This window comes from Gavia stellata, chromosome 4 (genome assembly GCF_030936135.1).
Source record: "Gavia stellata isolate bGavSte3 chromosome 4, bGavSte3.hap2, whole genome shotgun sequence".
Taxonomy (NCBI): domain Eukaryota; kingdom Metazoa; phylum Chordata; class Aves; order Gaviiformes; family Gaviidae; genus Gavia; species Gavia stellata.
The window spans coordinates 47215656-47238047 of record NC_082597.1 but is presented as its reverse complement, the minus strand read 5'-3'; the positions used below and the strand labels follow the sequence as shown (position 1 = coordinate 47238047).

The following is a 22392-nucleotide window of genomic DNA, read 5'->3' as shown; positions in this document are numbered from 1 at the left end:
TACAGAAAGGCTGGATTCTGATCTGACGTTTATAAGCAATTACAAGAGCTAGACATGTTTAAGAGTGTCAAGCTGCAAGAAATGTTATGGGGACCTTCTAATCCACAGGCTACACTTATTTCCTGGCACTAGGCAGAAAACAGCAATCACTGTTACAAGCCCACAATCACAAGCTCACAGCCTGGGACAAACCATATCATGAAGGATTATCTGAAAAGAAAACAAAACACATTGTATGTGTCTAGTCGGGACATGTGATAAGAATACTAAAGATGGGACATGTAAAGAAATTTTTGTTCTAATTGCTGTTTACTTTTCAAGAGTTAGCACATGTGAGGTAGTTTTTATTTTTCTCCTTCCCCACCACCCTAAACAAAAAAAAAAAAAAAAAGAAAACGACTACCTAGCTGCCATGGAAGGCAAGCAAAAAAATAGGAACAGCTATGTGTCTGAGTGTGGATATGTAAAAAAACGTGAAGGAAACTCCTGATCAAGAATTTCAAAAACTGTCAAAAAGACTGGGATTTTAACATTCTACATAATCTACAAGCTCTACTTTGTCTCAGAGCGACAGATTTATTCCCTTTGATGAAGGAAGGATTGATGGATTCCTTTTTAGTTTGGTTGCAACTTACAAAGTTACTTTCTTTTTGAAAAAGTATGACTAGATAGCCCTGATTCAAACTAAATTCAAAAAATGAAGTTTTGAAAAATACAGTACTTACTTTCTGTGCCATGTAACCATCAATATTGGTACTTATCTTGATGAGATTAAGACATACGTCCATATGCTGACTCAGTGTAGGAAAACAACAATTTATTGAATGGCCACTGTTCTGAGTAAAGAATTGTCTTAAAACTGATCATATGCAATTGGTTCAGCTTTCTAGCAAGTTCAGCCATTTTGCATTTGGCTCATATCATATTCTCATCAAGAAAACAACAATGCTGATGGTTACATGGTACAGAAAGTAAGAGCTGTGTCAAGCAAATGTGTTGTCAGATTTTTTCCACCAGAGGTAAAGTGAGCTCTGCCTTGTAGATCATTTGCTACATGGATGGACTGCTGATGAAAGGTTGCCTTAAGATCAGCCTTCTGGAGCATATAGGCTGGAATTCTCCAAAGTCCACATGAAAGACATGAAAATATCACTAAATACCAGGCTCATACTTTCTGAGACATCTGTTGGCCAGATCTTTCATCTCATCTGGGATAGCCTGTTTGACATTGCACAATACAACAGACACAAAACACTAGTGCCATCATTTGCATCTGAATGTCTTTAGCAATGTACGGGAGCTGATATGAATACAAGAAGATACCAGTAATTGTTCAGGTGAAATGATTACTATTCATGCTACTGTGAGCAAGATAAAAGCTCAATCACATACAATCCATTTTTCACATGATATGGTGCCAAGCTTGTACTTAAAATATAACACTGCTCAATGTGCATAAACAAAGTAAACAGAAGATCTTTGGAAAAGACTAAGTTTTCCCCATGCTGTTTCGCAGACTCACCTTCCATAGAGCACTGGGTACACTGAGTTTATAATGAAGATATTAAACAGTAATTTAATGAAGATGGCTGCCTAATGACTTATTGCATTGTGAAATTTGCAGATGGTTTAAATAGGTGCTTGCATACTAGTGATTTTGTAGAATGCTAGATAATAATGAATAAAATAATTTGACTGAAATCTAAATAATACTGGTGTAACAAACCCAAATGACTACACCACAAAATAGTGCACCATTCCAAAAACTTTTGGACAAGATTTAGTACATTTGTATTGATTTGCAATAAGGAAAGGTTTTTCTGCCTTTCTCTCTCATTTCACTCACCCTATCCAACAGTGAAATCTGCAGTACAAAATGGTGTCCAGATATTTTTCTCTTCCTTCACACCCTAGCATATGGGATCTCTTAGCCCAGCAATATGTACTCCTCCCTACACACTTGTTTGAGGCCCAACAGATAGCCACTAATATCATGCATCATTATTTGGCTCTGTTTCAGCACTTTGCTATAAAACACTGAGGCTAGAAAGGAGGGAATAGGAAGTATAGACTGTTCCAAGCTTCTGCTGCTTGTTTCTGCAGAAGTAGAAAGTCCATGGGATTTGGTATCGCCCAACTGCAGAGAATGGAACAGCTAAAGACACATGGAACCAGGCAACCTAGTACTGAGGATGGCTAGCCTGGGCTAAGCAGAACAGAGTGTAAGGCAAGAATCACGGAAATTTTACCAGAATGCTAATATAAATTTGCAGTAAGTATTCCTTGATATCGCATACATAACGTGATATGGCTGTATCATATATCACTATTTCACACTCCAGTTCCCGTAGCCCCGTTATAGTTAAGCCACATATTTCTCACAAACTCTTCAGCACAGACAAAAGATATGTGCTTGAAAAAAAGAAAAAAAAAAGAAAGAAAAAATATGACAAATATTGCAGGGTCAATCAGCCATCGATCTTGAACATTGAAATGCTCACTCACTGAACAAGTATATCCTTCATGGGCATATACATTGTAAATTTATCACATACATTGCTCTGTAGAAAACAGATGTTCTTATATTTTTCATCACAAGAAGCTAAGGGCTTGAGTAACTTTTCAGTCCCCAGTTCAGCCTTTCAGATTCCTGCGCCAATTAAAATGTCAGCTCATGGCTCTCCTGCCATGATCTGAACCTAAACACTTTCTCTGAGAATTGCTCCCTAAACTCATGTTTTACTTCTTTCCTAATAAACTCAATAACAATTTGGAAAAAAAAGTAAGAAATGTGTGGCAACACCAGAAGGTGATACAGTGCAAGCCTCTCTGAAATGAGCTGGCCTTTTTTTCCTGCCTTCCCCACTCCTTCCTTTTCTCCCTGGCTTCAGGAGCACCAGTCCAAATGCGATTGTCTTACTGACAGACAGATGGAACAAAACTGGCCATGTAGTAGTTTAGCAATTAAAAAAAAAAACCCAACAACACAGGATTATTTGGGCCAAACAGAGTGAAACAAGAACGGCTCAATTGAATTACAGTATAGAACACTCTGGCCTACTGGCTGAATAATTCAAAACAGGATATTTTCCTTCTTTAATATATGAACAGATACTTCCTTCCTGTGTGAAGAAAGAAATCCTTCAACTTTCTGCTTTTTATTATTTTAGAAAGAAGCCAGGGATCAGAGAACATCAACTAATGAGACTGTTCTTTTTTGTATATATATTTCAAATTAAAATGAAAAAAATCCTAAAATTTAAGCCAGATCTCTATGTTTACACACACACATTTCCTGTCTACCAAATGATTCCTGGGACTCCTGCCTCAAACATTTTGTATGGTCTTACAATAAGACAGTAATTCTGAAAATGTATCTTAAAATAGCTGCTGAAAGGCAGAAGAAAAAAATAAAATTACTCCAAGTCATCAGGTCATAGGTAATAATTTCATACAAAGCCCAACTATTTTCTAAGGGGAGGGGGATGACAAAAGAAGGCTGATACTCAGATGAACAAAGACTGATCAACTGTAAACTGCACTGCTCCAACTAACAACATATTTGGTTTCATAACTCTCTATAAGCCATCACAAACATGTGATCATAAATAGGATCTAATCCTGCCAGTAGCAGGGCTATCACATCAATCTCCCTTACAAAATTACAGTGCAATATTGACAAATGACTCTTGCAAAGATGCAGCAGCTGAATAAGCACATTCAGAAACAAGGGTTCATGCTCAGTCATATCCCCTTAGGTCTCAAATGGCCACATTGCTATCAGTTTTCTTTGCTTTACCTGAAATGATTAAAAAAAAAAAAAAAGCCAACGAATGTGAACAGTTAGAGAAAGAAGCAATGCTCCAGACGAATATATAGGTAAGTCATCAACAGCTGCTTTACTATGCATATTGAGTCTAGAACTTCCCATGTAGACTGTGTCTTTTGAGGCTATAAAAGAGAAAATTAGTTTACAGATTCTTTTCCTTGCTTAATTAATGACAATACTGATCCTGTAGACATTTTTATTTTTTACTTAATTATCACTAAATTCAGTTTTGAATGTGATGTTATTCTTGAAATTCCTTTGGAGCCTGCTTTTGTTTCTTAGAATGGAAACTTCTGAGCCAATTTCAATCCTTTGAAACTGAAAGGACATTATTAACTCTATATAACTTGTAAAAATTGCTAGTAATAATTTCTGGATTTTGTGCATCACAGACCTCCTAAGTGGTATTTTTTTCTGATTTAACTATACTTCTCTTCATAATTTACTACTGTATACAGGCTCAAGGTCTTTTTAATACTTTACCTATAAGACATAAGAAGAGCTAATAAGCCTGCTTCACCTCTGGTTTTGGGGGTGTGTTCTTTTTACTGGAATACTGCAACACTGAATCTCAGTTATATTTTCAGCTATATTATTGTTCTAATTCTATCATGAAAATGAACAAAATACACACACAAGTATTGCTGACATTATAATCTGTTACTAAAATACAAAAAATCTAAACATTTTAGAACAAAAATAGCTGTCTCCTTATTCTCATTTGATTGCCCTTTAATTGTAGAAATATATCGGGTTCTACAGTGGGTGTGACTTTAATAGCATAGTAACTACCAGAGCATCTCAAAGAGCAGGAAGCAATTAATCCATGACAAATACCTTTAAATGAGCTATAGATACCAAATGCTTCTTTATTTCTGGACATCCAACATGTTAATTCTAGCCCTGGTAGTGCTTTCAATTTCTTTTATTTCCAACACCTACACAATCGCTTAAGAAGAATAGTATTTATTTTTTACATGAAGATTTTATGCTAATGGCTGTGCTTACTTCAGAAAACATGAAATCATCCACATTTATTTCTTCATAGTTATCCTCCACTTCATCACTTTTAACAGCTGCAAGAGCACTGGTCAGTTTCTTTCGCAAGAGGAAACCCTTCCAAAATGCCTAAACAAAAAATTTAAAGCATGTTATACAAAGCCATAGATCAAACCCAAATCCAGATTCTCTATGTTATCCCATTAGGAAGATAAAACATCTTGGGCCTTGGTTTAATAGCTCAATGATCTGGTTTTTGAACTTTATGTGACATTTAAAACTACAAGACAAATTAAATGCCAGCATATGTCTAAAGCTTAGAGTACTCAAGAGGCTCTCCACAAGTAAGCAGAAAGGAATCCTGAAACTCCCTCAACTAAAAACCTGGGTCAACTAATTAATTATTTGACAATTCCTTGAGGGACTATTATAAACTGAAAGGAAAGGCTACATAACAAAAAGCTGAGTGTCAACTTTCAAATTACTGAGAATAAAAATACACTTCTACTAATGTCTTATAGTTTACAAGTAGCAATTCTTGGGGACATCTCATGCAATTGACCTTGGTCAGTTATTCTAAGATCTTTATTTAAAAAAAAAAAAATATTACCAGTAGGCATAATCATATCTAAGAAAAAGGGCCACATTAGGAACTAAGTGCTAGGAAAAGAGGAAGGGTGTTAAGAACACATGCCAAGCTGTAGAATCAGATCCAGGAAAACACTTCAGATATCAAAATTACATAGATGGAATTAAGAAAACTAAACTTAGGACATCAATTTTCCCCCAATTGAATGGCTTTGCAATGAAGGCACTAAAATAAGAAGGGTAAATCTCATATTCTGGCTTAACATTTAGCTTATTAATTTTTAGGAAATTATTGTCTAACCGCATAAATTATTGAAAATGTTACTGTTTTTACACACACAATTCCTGATTATTATAAAAATGATTAAATGTATTAGAACTGCTTTCTTATAATTTCATTGTTGTTATTTTCCTATGGAACATCATAACCAACCAGATAAAATATCCTGATATTACTGAGTGATCAAATGACAAATATATTTCATTCAACAAATACAATTAGTTTTTACAAATGCAAAGGAGAAAAGCCATTCTAATGGTATATGCAGAAGGATAAACCATAAGGCAGCTGTTAACACAGATCTATGAAAGTACCAGGTCAGTGCTCAGTCACGATCAAAAAGAAAAATTATATGTTAGTAGTTTTTAAAAAACAAGATGAAAACTGTCTTACTGTACAAATTAAAGAAATATCTGCCTATGGAATTCAGTATTAGTCACTTTAAAAAAGTTTATAATAGAATGAGGTAAAGGTTCAGAGAGGGACAAAAAGATAAAAAGTACAGAGTAATGTGAAAAGAGACTAAATGGACTAAACTTTTATTTACAAAAGAGTGAATATCAGGATGGATATGAGAGAGATATAAAAATCCATAAAATGCATGGAAGATAAATAGTGAAAGTCTCTTTATTTTCATACTAACTTCAGAAATTATCAGGTCTGAAACAAGTGAAAAGCAGCACATTTTATTCACTCTATACATTTGTGAAACTCCTCACTTGAATATATTAGTAGAGGCCAAATATATAAGTATGTTCAAAAATGGATTAAATAATTTTATGGAGAACAACTCTTAATATACTAGCTATACACTATGCTCCAGAAAGAAATTTTAGTTCAAATTCCCAGATAACTGACTGCTGCAATATGATTCTGTACTTGTCCTGTTTCTTAGTATGCACATTTAGTAAACATTTTGCTACTGTTGCTATTTGTTGAATAGATACTAATGAATTACTTTTATTTTCAGTCTGAAAATTGAACTTTGACTCCTAAATCACGTTGGCACTGTTGACATTTTTATAGAAGACTTACAATATCTAATGTTTTTAAGTTAACTTGAAATCTGAAACCAATACAGGGTCCATTTGCTTAAAAATGTAGAAAAACCTGTGAACCCTGACAACTTGGCAGGTAAATACTATATCTGGTTAGCAAACTAAACAGATCCAAGGCATGGGCTTCAGTTCTTGCACATAGTAACAGTTTAACTGTTAGCTCAGTATCTACCATAGGACAGCCTAGGCCATGGTCTGTTCCCAATGGCAGTATGGATGAGGCAATCCTACTTTTTGGGAGATGGGCAGAGAAGGAAAGAGACAGATAGGTAGGATAGAAGACATGGGAAGAGTATTTATTTGTATAGATATCTATGTATCAGTTATGCAGCGTCTGTCAGTTTAATAGCATAGACATACCCCAGTAAGAACATGGGCAAAACATGTCTTAAACATAATATTATAATTAAATCAAGCAAAACTAATTCAGGGAAATACTTGATGAAAAAAGGGAAAATATTTTTTATGCTTCTATAAAGCTTTCCATAAAGAAGGCTCTCTTTTAGAAACATCAAGCTTATGCTGATTAAATAAAAAAATGTTTAATTATGAAACTATTAATAAAATCATAAACAAAAATAGAGAGAAGATGACAAGTACACAAAACTAATAAGATTGTTTTCTTATTGAATTTGTAAAATAAGTAAAGAGACTACCATAAACCAACCTGGATTAGTGTGGCAGCTTCATGCTTCTGTCTCAAAGCTTCTATAAACTGATAATTCTCTGTTTTGGTGCAGTCAGTTTTCCCCCTGGCATGGTACTGCCGCCAAAGGGACTGGATCACTGATGCTGCCATATGTAGCCTCATTGAGAAATAAATACCATTATGAATGACATAGCCTCATCAGTACAACTGGATTATCATAGCTGCCAAACTATAACCTTAAAACATAGCACTGTGCATTGTGACAAATGGAAGGCTCTGCCATTAAACTGTAAAGAAATTACAATCCAGATGTGAGATATGTTCAGAGACACTGGAGGATATTCATATCACATACCTTTGGAAATCCAGTTATCTAAGAGGACTAATCTCCGCTAGGCTCTGTTACCTGTATATTCACTGGAGAGGAAGAGTTTCCTCAAAGGAAGGATTAGGAGCAGAAATGGTTTAACAATGACTGAATAAACTATTGGAGGGGTCCACTTATCTCCACTGTCCATATAAAAAACAACACTAAAGAGAGCTAAATGCTGAAAACAGCACGAGACAAATATCTCTAATGGAGCAGACAGGAAAAACTGAGAAAGTGCAATTTCATCTTTTGCCTACTTTTACCCTTCAATTTAACACTACTGACCACTGGTTATATGTGTACATTTTCTAATTTGCTCATCGTTTAACAAGCACTGACTACAGACTATTTAGATTTGTTCAGTGATTGAGCTTTCTAAATATATGCTCAATTAATTTATACTGAGGGAGAAAAAGTTTAATGGCAGCTCTGCATTATGACTTTATTATCTTGGAATCCTTTTCTCCACAAAATTCTCATTTCAATTGGACAGTGGGTTTAAGAAAAGCCATCTACATTTCTCCCAATTTTTACATATTTATTTTCCTTGTGCGGTGCATCTAATTAAATAGAGGAGTACTTTTCAGCAAAAAAACCACACTTCAGAGGTTAAGCCAGAATTTTTTTTTTCCTAAAATGTGTTTATCAAGTTTATCAACCCCAAAACATGTTTTATTTATAAGCTTTGTATCTCTAAAAAGCAGTAGCTGAATTAAAAAAGAAACACCAGCCCCCTTGCAAAGGTATGTATTCTGCATTGTGAAGAGAACTGTCCAACAATAGACTTACATAATGCATTTAAAACATTAACTAAAGACTCTAAATGAACAATTTCAAAAAGATTTTTCTGAAGCATTCCTCTTCCATAACAGACTACTGTACTCTTACTTTCAACTTCCTGAGATGCAACGATGAATTCTATGGTCTCCCTGAATAATAAGTTTTATGACAAATTATTAGTATGTTAAGTACCTGCTAAGCACTACTGCCTGTTTACCATAAGCCTAAACAGCATGAAGAAGCACACCTTCCATTCTTGCTCTTCATAGTGTTCTCAAGACATGTATTTTTGAAACTGAAGTCTTATGAAATTGTAACTGAATTTTTGTACCTTCAGGGCAAAAATTTCAGCTTCTGTTTTCCCTGACTGTATATCCAGAACCATACAAACCAGCAGCAAATGCATTCCAGAGTGTGTTTCATTCAGGAGAATATTTGGAGGCACAGAACAAGTTAAATTGGCCCCTCATCCCTGGCTGTACTTCTAAGAAGCAGGTTATGGCATGTTGGAGGAGTACCAAGGGCAGGGCAGGCTGTTAGCTCTTCAGTAATCACAACAGCAGGAGTCTGGCCTAAGGTCAAGGGAGTAAGATGGTAGATTTAAGCAACTTTTCCCTCTTGCCTTCTAAATGATACTGACTGTAAACTCTGCACAGATGAATCTTGAATGTTTAATGAATAGTATATCAAAAAAGCATTATGCTAGTTTGTAGTTTAAACTGCTGCAAAATTCCCTCAAACCATCCAGCATTTTCATCCCTAACATTGTATGTGTCGTTGAATTGGTGTCATGAATTTATTGCAAAAAAAGAAGGAAAAGGTAGGAGACCAAGAGAAAGTTTTCAAATTCTCTTTCTATACAGTATTTTAAAATTATTTTAAGTACATAAGTGTCTATATTCTAATATACCAACTGACAGAATATCACAAAGGATTGTTGACAATATGGAAGTCTAGTATGCATCACCTTAAAATAACTCTATTGTCCAATAAACTTAAAAATATTGTTTTCTTACTACAAGTTCTGTGCCTCTATTTTAAACAGGAAAACCTCACTCCTATTGCCTATCCATATAATCTATTTGAAAGCAATCTGACATCTGTCTTACCTTTCTGTATCATTCTCAAAATGCTGCAGATCTCTTCCTGTATCACTTGCTACTATCACTGACTGTTGCAACATGAGTTGGACTGACATGTTATTGTTGCCTTTGCTCAACCCATTGTAATTAATACAAGATTCAGTGCTCTTCTGCTTCATTCTCTGATCTTCTGTATTTTCCATTTGGTGCACAGGTATGGAGGAGTTAATGAATGTGGCCTGAATATGGCCAGTAGCAATCCATCTTTCGGAAGGATCCAACACGACCTGTTTATTTTCTGTCGCACCCATGATAAAGAGGTTATTTTCCTGTAGGCAGCCAGTGGATGTTAGCTTTAAATGATTTTGTGGTGCTTCTGGTCCATCTCTGTCAGTAATATTTAGTTCACCATACTCATGTGCATGTCGATGTTTAATACTAAGTTTCATCAACTGATTAAAATACCAGCATTGCCCTTGTGCAGAATCAATTGAAGAGGCAATTCTGAAAAAAGACAAAAATATTTTTACATTGTTTTACAAAATATTTTACAAAAATGTTTACTGTGTTTCAGACTGTATGAATGCTTTTTAAAAAATATATTCCCTCTATTATTTTCTAAACTACCCTGTATTTTCAAATATCCTGACATGCTTCCATATTCTTACAGTGAATAGTAATTACTCTGATTGAAAACCAGTTTCAGTATTTACAAATCTTAATTGCATTTTTCTTTTTTTTTGCCGCATTTAAAATACACTCATATATATTAGATTGCTTACTTTACTCTGACTTATTTTTTTTAAAAAGGTTTCAGTCTGTTTGAAATAGTCACTAGGGCATGTATTTCACTATTAATTTTCTCCGTGGTTAGAGGCATATGAAGCCAAAAATTTCAGAGGATTTGAGGCAATTTTGTTATAAATCCTGTAATAGCCTTAATAATCCAATTATATCTGGAAACTATGAAAGCTAATATAAAAATAACAGTAATTTTAAAATTTAGATTAGAACTACAGCAACAAAACCCAAACTTAGATTCAAACCAACAAACCACAATGCCTAGAGAGAATTTAGGAAAACAGAAACTTTTAAGTATAGATATTTTTATCAATATAAGGGAAAGTGCTAGACTGAAGCAACATTAATCTACAAAGTCTGGCTCTCATTTGTTCTTTGTGTTACACCATCTAAATGAGGAGGATCAGTAAGAGAAAACACGAACTAATTGTTATAGATTCAGAAGGCTGTTTGTATTTGGACAGTGTTTGTCCATTGTATTAGGTAGCAGGTACTTTTAAAATCACAAAAACATTTTCCTTTGATACCATAGATAGATGCAGAGATCTGTAATCTGGAGCTATTTTCAGAGGAGCACAAAGTCAATTCTAGGTCAGCAATCCAAGAAAAAAAGTAGAAATAAGATTGATTCTCGAGGGAGTCTGGAAAATCAGGTCCTAAAATTACAGTCGAAATAACAGAATTTTCTTTCTTGTTTATCATTGTTGAAAGGCAAAGCTTTTATAAGGTTTTATTGTGAAAAGACTCTTTACCTATGTAACTATTTCCTCTAGTGAAGGTCAACTAAGAACTTTTTAGATTTTTAAGAACATACAGAATCAGATCTTACAAGAGTAAAAAAGATTCCAACTCTTCCTCTGCTAGTACAACTTCAGTGCTATTGGACAAAATATGAATGGCTAAATTGGAAGCCAAATCCACGCAGCCTAATTACACAACTCACTGTGCGTTAGCTGTACATTTGACCGTCCATTGCACAACATTAATCCTACTTTTGTTAATTCCACAAATATGACATCAATTCCTAAAAATATTTAAAACAATGCATATGTTTGCTTAAGTATCTAACAAATTTTAGCTGTCTCCTACTACACAGTAAGAATAGTAATTTCTTCAACATGAAATAAAGCATTAGTTAAATACTTTAGTATTTATGTTTATTCTCAGAAAACAGAAACAAAGAAAAACAAAACACCATAACTGTGAACAGAGTAGGATACTTGTGCATCCTCTCCTTTGACAGGTGCAGGGTGATCTAGAGCAGCTGTTTCACCCTTCCAGTGGTTATGAATGTGGCAAGCAGAAATGATTCAGTGCAACAGTGGTTGCAAAATACAGTCTTGCCACTGTGGGCATGCACCCTGTCTCCCAGATGACACATTCCCTGGAAATCCACAGCTATACTCTTATTTTGTAGGATTTTTAGGCTGCCCTCCCTGTAACAGCGGCTTTCCTTTTAGGCAGTCAGATCAGCCTAAGTTTCAAGAAACTACAAAGGAAACTGTAGTGACATATCAGAGAATTATGAGCAATGAAGTGGCTTGGTAACTGTACTTGGGGTTCTCCTGCAAAGGTGAAGCTCCAAAGCACAGACAACAAATATTAAGATGGGGCCTGAGTGCTAAATGGCAGTCAGCTTGGTACTTCCCTTAGGGGAACAGGGATTTCAGGCAGCTCTGAAGAAAAAAAAGAACTATTCAATAGGCTTGGGGTAGAGCTACCCTATCAATGCACTGCAGCTTTCTCAGGGTCTCAGAAGGACTGCATTCTTGATACTAGAGATGTGTTCCTGATGACTGCTTATTCAAACCACAGAAAGGAAGCTCCTATAATGGAAAATATGCAGGACTGATTTAATCTTTTAATGGAAAAAAACCACGTATGAGGAAAGAGAGAAGACAAAGTAAGAAATGTGACAGCATAAGACTTTTGATACCACAATATTTCCTTTTCAGTTAACGTAAATTGGTTGTTTGCCTTTCAGACCTTTTTTGGCATTATAGGTCAAGGGGTCTGGCCACTCTAACTCTTCTGGAATTGCTTCTTGGTTAAGACACAACCAAGGTTTTAAGCATGAACTGGCATCTAGACAAAACAAGAAATGGGATTATCCTGATGGAAGCACCAGTATCCATATTGCCTGGCTGCTTAGTATGTAATGAAATGTAGATGAATATGTCAGACTTGCTACAGCAAAATTTTTATGGCTTCCAGCTTTGACCAGCACATTCCCTCATGTTCAATGGCTACACACAGCTTTGTTTTGATCTTAACAAGTGAAAGTAATTTATGCCATATGTAAATTTTAGCATAGCCACAAAGGATGCACTGCTTTTGCAGTGGGAGAAAGGGATAATAAGACAGAAGAGGAAGGGATGGGTCTTTCATAGCAATGTACAAATGTGCTAGAATAGTGGCCCTGATAGTACCTAAAGACCAAGATATTACTTTCACAAACAAATGCTAAGAGCAGAAAGCTACCTGCAGCTTTCTTGCCAAAAAGATACCTCTCAACTTGTGCTAGAATTTTCCAGGGACTTTGAGGAAAGATAAAAGCATTAGAATCAGATTTTAATCTATTTGGAAATTCAAGTTAGGCATTTATTAGTGATTGCTACAACTTCAGTCCTAACATCAATCCACCAAGAGTATCCATCACTGTTGTCTTGGTAAATTTAGACCAAACCCTGCTCAGTTTCACATGCAGTGTTTGGGGAGGGAAGAGCAGAGTTGGGGAGGAGCAATCTCCCACTGACACCACCTAGGAAGTGTAAGGACCCATGCGCAGGCTGACAAAACAGATATGGAAAAAGACAAGTTATTAATCCTTAAAGGCTTTTCAGTGGAGTTTAAATCAGCCAAAATGTTGCCACTTAGAAAGTTTAAGGTGGCAGTGGAAGCTTGCTTACAGCGCTGACACTTTTTGTATAGAATTTCCTACTGCAATTGCGTCTGCAATGACTGCCAGGTTATCCAAAGACCATCATTTTGTCAGAATGAGACAGTATATGGAAAAGTCAGCAGAACAAACCTCTTCGAAGCAAAAGGGACAGTGGACAAACAAACTGGTTCTAATCAGCAATGGCAGTTTTCTCCTGGCCATTGCAGCTAAATAATAAATAATGTTCTACCCCTTAGTGTGCTAGTTTGTGTACTAGTTAAAATTTTGCTTAATGTCATGTTTTTTCCCTTTGCAGCTCTACCGTGATTTTCATAATTCTGATACATGGAATATTCAAATCGTACGCTCCAGTTTTAACTGAGCTTTTGTTTGTAATAGTGTTGTAAAATCTACTTTGTCTTCAGGGAAACTTCTATAAGCATCATTACTGATGTTCAGCTGCAGGTTACAAGAATCCCTTACAAACATACGAAAAGAGGTCACTGTTTACATATTCTCTCCAGCAATACCATTTATGAAATTACTGTCCTTTTCACTGTATTATACATACAGTATTTATGAAGTTCAGGTTCCACTAGCCAGACATCTGCATCTCTAATGACTGAAAGCAAATTACTGCAGTCAAAGTGTCATATTATTTTTTTATATGATTACTCACCACAAGACATCTAAAGATTATGTGACAGAAAGCATTTATGAGAACAGAGAAATTTGATTTTAAAATATGTTTCATTCTTAAGCATGGCAAGAACAGTGAAGTTTCAGGCAGAAACAGCACAGGCTATTTAATTGGGCAGCAGTGGTGTACAAAACATGGATTAGGGAAGCAAGCAGTGATTACTTTTGGCACCTTACATACTTGAGGTCGCACCTACAGGGGCTCATAACTTAGCAAGGTGTGAAACAGACAGAAGTTTGCTCTGTTGTTGGCCTGTTCTTTAGCAATGTCACATTAATTCAGTCAAAGTATTGCAGTATGTACATATAATAGCTATGCTGTTAAGGCTTATACACAAACAAGTTGTTTAGTGTTCCTTTTATGAACTGCAGTTTTCAATGGTTTTCAAATCATTCATAAATTGTACTTTTAGTCAAAATAAAAACAGGGCTTTAACACACAAGAAATTAATTTTAAGACTAAATTTGATACAAGACGCTTCAACCATGTCAAAGGTACCTATTTAAAAGATTGTGAATGAATTCTCAAAACCTTAAAAAACCCATAACCCTTCCTCTCCTCTCCACCCCCACCCTAAACCGTAGATTGAGGAAAGAAGAGATGTTTACACAATCTCTTCTTCCCACTACTGTTCTTCTCAAACATCTGCCAGCTCTTTCAAACAAAACTTACACAGAATCATAGAAAAATTCTCAGTTGAAGGAACCTCAGGAGATCTCTAGTCCAACCTACTGCTTCAAAGCTGGGTTAACTCTGAGATCAGACCAGGTTGCTCAGAGCTTATCCAGTCAGGTCTTGAAAACCTCCAAGAATGGAGACTGCACAACTTCTCTGGGAAACCTGTTGCAATTCATCACTGTCCTAACAGTGAAAATGTCCAGTTGTACTGGATCTGGCTGGGATGGAGTTAATTCTCATTATAACTGCCTGTATGGTGCTGTGTTTTAGATTTGTGACTGAAACTGTATTGATAAAACACTAATGTTTTGTTGAACAGTGCTTGGACAGATATCTGAGACAACTGACCTGAATTGACCAAAACTATATTCCATGTCATATAACATCATGCTCAGCAATAAAACCTGGGGGTGGGGGGGGGAGTCTTTCCTAGGTGGCCATTGCTCAGAGAATGGTTGGGCATCAGTCTGCTGGTAAGAGGTGGTGAGTGATTGCTTTGAATCACTTGGTTGCTTTCTTTTTTTCCTTCCCCTCTTTTCCTTCACTTATTAAACTGTCTTCATCTCAATCCATGGGTTTTTCTTGCTTCTGGTCGTCTGATTCTCCCTCCCATCCTGCTGCTGGGGGAAGTAGTGAGCCAGCAGCTGGTGGGAGCTTAGTTACTGGCTGGAATCAACCTACCACACCAGTCTGAACCTCTGGTTTTAGCATAGGTCCTTGTTGCTCATCCTCCTGTCATGCACCACTGCAAAAAGCCTGGGTCTGTCTTCTTGAGTGTGTGCTTGAACCCCCTGACCATCTTAGGGGCCATGTGCCAAACTTGAACAAGTTTATCAATGTCTCTTATGTATTGGCAGCACAAAATACGGGACACAGTATTCTAGATGCAAGCTAACAAGGGCTGAAGAGAGGGAAATAACAGCTTCTCTCAACCTACTGGCTATGTTCCTGTACATAGAGCCCAGGATGTTCTTAACTTTCTTTGGTACCGGGGCACACTGCTGGCTCATATTCAGCTTCTTATCTACCCAGATCCAAAGGTCCTTTTCAGCAGAGACATTTCTCAGCAAGCTAGTCCCAGCCTAGGACTGGTCACTCCTTCCAAGGTAAAGAACTTTGCACTTGTCCTTGTTGAATTCACAAGGCCTGTCTCCCCAGCTTGTCTAGGTCCTTCTGAGTGGTAGCCTTGCCAAACTGTTGTCATCTGCAAGCATGGTAAGTGTGCACTCCATCTTCTTCTCCAGGTCTTTGATAAAGATGTTAGAAGGACAAGTCAGCCTCCAGAAAGTAGCACAAGCCATTGGTCTGAGCCTGACTACCCAACAAATTTCTAACCTGTCTAGCTGTCCATTCATGCAGACCATGGTTAAGTAAACCATTAAATTTTGTGAATATCATCTTTCCCTTCCATTTTTTATCATCTTGCAGAAATGTATGTGAAAGTTAGGTCTTAGATTCTACTACAGCTCTCTCACAAGTCATATCCTAATTACAGATTGGCATTTTTTTCTGCAAAGGATACTGATGAAAAAGGTCCTAATTCTCAGAGATAAGAAAGTTTTCTCTACCATAAAGGAGGAGGAGTACTTTTTTTTGCCTCTTCTTTTTTCCTTTTAAGAAAAAGAAAGGAAAGAACACTATTTCAAGATGGTAAATAGATTAGGAAGTATCAGCTTCCCACTTGAAAACCAGAAGCCAAAAAGCACAGAAGTGGAGAATACATATCTTGAGGGTTTAATGGAGAAACATATGAGTTCCAGGAGCCACCTAGATATTACATCTGTCATAGAAAACTGCACTATATAATTTTTCCCAAACTACTTTCAACCTAATTCTTAATACGACCCTCTTTTCACATAAATCTGTTTTGTGAGCTAAGATTTTATTGCAGCTTAGTATCAGCCAATAATACAACAATGTAATAACCTGTTGGGTAGTAACAAGACACCATGGATATACAGGCTTACATGTAAATGCAAAACAGCTAGATTCTGAAAAATATGTGGGTACTTTTCCTGAACCAACAAAGTACACAAGGAGAAGTTCAGACTAAAGCATTGTCAACTGCCACATGCTTCACCTGCTCTGGGATAAAGTTCAGTAGCTGGCAGGATCAAAGGAACTATCTTTCCAAACATCAGCTGACAAGCTGGGTATTAAAAGGACTACAAGGATATTGTGAACCTGTAGGATGAGCTATTTAGATATTGCAAAGCAATGAAAAGATAGCAGGTATAAATGATAAATTACCACTTGCAATGCCTAAGCTGAAGTCACTGGACAACTAACCATGGTAATAATGATAAAGGTAATAAGTATGACAAAAATCAAAGACCTGTAAACAGAGCCATCTGATTCGCTACTTTAAGAGAAAAGAGGTCAAATCTTTTGCAATCATTTAGAATGTGAACAATACAGACATAGAAAACAAATACAGGAAAAAAAAATAGAGCATATTGCATCAACAGCCAAACTAGGTTTGTTTAAGTTAAAGCTGGAAATCATGTTAATATGATTATACCACTTTCAGGATTTAAGCTACTATTCCTGCATACCACCATACTATGTTGTGTGTATGAATTCATTCAACTACTACTAACTGAAGGTTTTGAACAACCTGTTTTCTCAAACTTAAACAAACAAAAGTCAAGGCCCACATATTTTAATATCAGTCTGAAATACTCTTTGCACTGAAGTCAATGATTCTAATCTCTTTCTTAACATAGTACATTTCCAGGCAAAAAGCTAAGTAGATTTCATAAAACACCAAGAATTACACTAACAATACATGAAAACATATTTCTGAATGCAATTTATAGTCACATAAGTACATACCCCAGTTCAGCAGCCTTTTTTTTCAGTAGAACATTTTCTTCAATTTGAACTTGACAAAGTTCCAGAAAAGTTCTTGATTCTGATCCTTTGATTCTTTCAGTTGTGTGTAAATTATGATAGTTTAAGATTTCACCGTCAAGAAACTGTAAACTAGGAAGGACCTTACACAAGGAAGGCCTTAGAAAACAAAAAGTCATAATTAGTTTTAGGACAAAATCCTAATGCTAAAACTCCCACTTTATTGATGCAATCATATAACAAGATGGAACATGATGATAATTCTCGAAGTATTTGTATATATTTGTCCTTACTTCAGATGTTAATATATTAACTAAAACTTTATTCTTAATAAACCACAGAACTTAGCAAAATTTCTTAATACTTTGTTGGTATAAAGACCACTGTTGAAATACTGACCCCAGGAAGGACAATAGCAACATTCTCAATTCACTAGAGCTATCATTTTACCTACTTAAAACAACAACAGGAAAATTTGATGCACTGGTGCATAGGCAAGTGTAATGCATTTGATTAGCAGGCAACACAGCAAACTAAATCATAGGATTAAGACACAGCACTGATTTTGTTGACACATTAAAAGGTTTAGATTTAAAAACTGCACAGAATACTAAACATTGTCAGTCTTACTCCCTTTACCGTTTGCAAATACCACATAAAGCAATATGCTATTCAGTATGACTGACAGGAAAAAAAACACTTTTGAAATATTGAATTTGGGTCAGTGAAAGGGATGACAGCAGAGATGACATTTCCTTGCTATGAAAAGGACAGTTGAGGCCACTGAGGTAAGAAAAAATATGTTTGAGAAACTTATCTACCAATTAAAAAAATAGTATTGTCAACGATCTCTCTTTTAGGTTATTGTGAAATATAATCTAGTACTGCAACCTTGTTTCACATATTTCTTATACCAGACCAAATTTGTTGAAAGTTTCAAGACTGCAAAATTGTTTAAATCAATACATCAACACTCAATATTTTCTTTAAGTTAGTTTTAAGTAACACTTAAGAACTCTTGAAAGAATACTTATTGTAGGCTGTAAGTCCTCTTACTATTAAAAAAGATAATAACTGTTTTCAAAATTTTAGAAATCCCTGACTATTCCCTGTGAAGGTAAAGGACTATTAGTCAGCTCAGACAATATACACTAACTTTAAAACCAGAAAAAGTTTCTATGACTGAGTTAGAATATTCTAAAATGTAGCTCAATAGAATAGAATATTAGTTTTTTGCGAATATAAAACTTTCCTTCTCTACTGCCCATTAATGTAAGAATAACACTGCCTGAAATACATTTGGAAATAAAATGATGGGTTTAGATAGACAGTCCCTGGACACATAGAGAGAAATTACCAAAGATGATATTGAGTAGTGATACATTAAACAAGTGCCATATCAAAGTTGATTGATGCTGGAAGTATTGTGTCTTAGAGCTATGGGATCTCAACACTAGCTTTTCCAGCTGGGTTTCCCCTGGTGAAGGGCTGAGTCAATATTTCATTTAGTGAAAACTTCCTGGTGAATATTCTGTCATTTAAGAGGCTCTATTAATCATTACAGCATTGAAACACATTCCCCTAGGAGTGCTCAGACTGATCCCAGGGTTTAATTTTTAAAAAGCAATTTCTTACTACTTCACTTTTGTTGGTGTTATCGCTGGCTGGACATGAAAGTACAAAACCGATTGGGAAATTTTACAACTAATTCCTTTGTTGGTATCAAGGGGTTATGTAAAGTTCACTGGAACATATTGCCTGAAGTTACAGTCAATGCTGTATTCAGCAAATCCATATTTCAGAGTATCCCATACTTTAAATCCTTTAGACAAATGAATCTCTTGTCTAATCATAAAAGCTATATTGGGTCAAGCAATCTAAAGTGTCCGTTCTTATAGTTAAACTGGAATTCAGAAAGCTTTTCCCTTTCAGGTTCCAAGTGAAATAACAGTTAGTTCTGTAAAATAGTGGGAATTAAAACAATGCAAATGGGAATTTAAAATATTGCCACAGCCACTGAATTTTATTCACAAAATTACCTGCAGGAACCACGGGAGTGCAAATAAGTCTGATCATTAAAAAACAAACAAACCAACCAAGAATGCATTTGTACAGCTATCAAACATTTCAAAATAAAAGTTTCAAACAGGTTTTTTCCCACTGGAATACTAATCAGAAATTTGTACAGAAGTCTTCTAATGGAAGATATACATGTAATGGTGGTTTTGGTTTTGTTTCTTTTCTTAATACAACACATACTGCAAAACACACATACCCCAAACTTTGCTGCTGTTATGCGAGGCAATCTAGTATATCTATCCATGTACAATTTCATTCATATGGCTTACAAATACAATCCTATCACAACTACTCATTTCAGGGATTCTGGTGACTGCATCTCATTTCATATGTCAAGTTTCCTTTCTACCCTATCCAGTTTTTATTTATACACACATAATAGTCTCTAGGACCAGCTCTTTAATTTTATTTCAGATTATTATTTCAGTATTATACATCACTGAAGGGCAAAGAACAGCATTATTTTTGCATCTGTGACTTTCATAATCATAAGAGCTATTAATTTTTGGTGTAAAGGTAAGGAATTCTTAGAACAAGAAAAAAGTCTAAGCTTCAGCTACTAAGGAAAAATCAACCATTCATACCGACTTTTTCTTCTAAAAATTTTCCTTAAAAGATGCTAAGCTAAGGATTCCTTGATACATTTATTATAGACACCACCCTTTCTCTAGCTTTGTGCAGTGTGAACCTGTCACAGCAGCAAGACTGTCCAGCAATGAAGGGATGAAGTGATGGGAGTAAATAAGAAAAAAAAAAAAGACAAGAAAACAGAAAAAGAAACACTCTAAGAAGCTATGTGATAGACAGTCAGAAACTGATGGTTCTGAGAAGGGCAAGTAAGCAGTGTAAGAACATTAATAATCAGATAAAAAAATAAAGATTTTAAACAGTGCAGATGAAAAAGAAGGAGAAAAAGGTTGAGTGGATGGCCATGTCTTTGTGCAAAAGTTTTAATGAAATGTAAAATAGGGCAATAAAGGTCACACAAAACCTCAGTCAGAATTCTCTTGCAATTTGTGGGAGTGTTTATACTTACTTAATTTCTACTATTTAACTAACATACATACACCAAGTTTTTGGCTGATTTTGATTGTTGAGCAAGATGTATCTACACCTAGTTTTTGGCTGATTTTGATTTTTTGATTTAGTAAATTAATTTATTTTCTTACCTCCAATTCCTTTCTTGGAGAAGAGGATTTCCTTTGAGTGACAACTCCCTTAGTTTATGACAGCCACTTAACTGTGTAATGACACTTTTAAGGTCTGTATGGTAGTAGGAAAGAAAATTACATATAAATTTGAATACAGAACCATACTATTTCTCATTAAATCTTACATGAAAGTAAACTGTACCAAAATCATGAAGTACTACAAGCAATTCTGCTATTTATACAGTATAGTTCTAATTAATATCTATAACATCCATGTTTGGAAATATTTATATGTTTTCTGTATAAATGTCTCATAAATAAATGGGAACAATCAAATTCAAATAAGTTTATAATTTAATTAAGAAGTTCTTGTTTGGATGGGGTTTTATGTTTTTTATACAACTCACCTGACAAGCAGTTATTTTTGAGATCCAGCTTTTCCAAAGATACAAATGAACTTAAAGGCACAAGCTCCATTAATCTAAGAACAAAACAGATGAGGGGTTTTTTTCAATTAAATAAAGCAGCAGTTCATAAACAGAAAGGCATCAGAATCTTTTATAGTTATGACAATCTATTTACTTACATAAGAAAATACTCATTTAGCTATCCAAGGTGCTAGAACTAATAACTGAAATTTTAACTTGAAAGCATTTCTTAGTCTTCTCAGTAGCTCAGTTTTTATTATTTACTTATTAATGATGTTTTGGGGTTTTTTATCTGGCAAATACTTCATTCTGTTTCTTGCATTTAGTGCTGAGGACCTGAAGTCTTGTAATATTTACACAACTCAAGTGGCTTTTCTTTAGGCACCATAACTAGAGTGAAACTAACAGAAGGCCCTGATTCTGGGGAATCATTGCTCAAAATTCTTGTCAGTTTATTTTTCTTCTCCACTCAGCATATTACTTCCTAGATCCTAAAACTAACATAATCGTTGTCACAGTTGTATTTCTTAACAGGTCAAGGCTGCACTGTCCTGTAATATATTTTTAGTGCTTCCTCTGTCTTACTGCTTCTGTAAGACGGTGTCAAATAGGTGCCTATTATACAGACAGTTATGAAATAGCTCTTCTTGGGTATCAGAGCTTTTCTTGTGCAATAAACCAGCAAAGCAGCACTAAAGCCATGAAAAAATTCTTATTTGTAGTATTGAAGAGTATATGTAAGGAAACTGAGCTGACATTCATTTGCACAAAGGACCTTGGACTATAAGATGTTTATTATCACTACTATTAAAACATCAGTGTCCAGTGTTATTCAAATTTCTTTACTTACAAACTTGCATTGGTGCAACTAAGAATGAATGTTGAATGGTTCAGTCAGCTGCCAGGCTATTTCCAAATATTACCTTTCAGATTAAAACATTTATTTTGGTTTATGTTAAATATGAAAGAGGGAGAAAAAATTAAAATCAAGATGCAAAAAACCCCAGTCTTCAACTCAAACTAGAATGTTTATGTATAAGCACATACTAAATCAACTATATCTTTTTTTAAAAAAATACACGTTTAGGTAACTTGTTTCATCCCTGTAAGGACAAGGCCTAAGCATAATGAGAGAATGGTAACACCAATGGCAATGTGTGTGGTCATTTCGTGACTCCTAGTTTTC

The 22392-nt window shown here is 35.3% G+C and overlaps 1 protein-coding gene across 1 annotated transcript in view; it reads right to left on the bottom strand.

The window, feature by feature from the left end:
- Positions 1 to 22392, bottom strand: part of LRRIQ1 (leucine rich repeats and IQ motif containing 1) — a 111626-nt gene that overhangs the window by 65482 nt on the left and 23752 nt on the right. The window contains 6 exon segments of the mRNA XM_059817104.1: positions 4838 to 4957; positions 7422 to 7560; positions 9663 to 10139; positions 17531 to 17707; positions 20797 to 20890; positions 21186 to 21259. Of these exon segments, the coding sequence (XP_059673087.1) occupies positions 4838 to 4957; positions 7422 to 7560; positions 9663 to 10139; positions 17531 to 17707; positions 20797 to 20890; positions 21186 to 21259 (1081 nt within the window).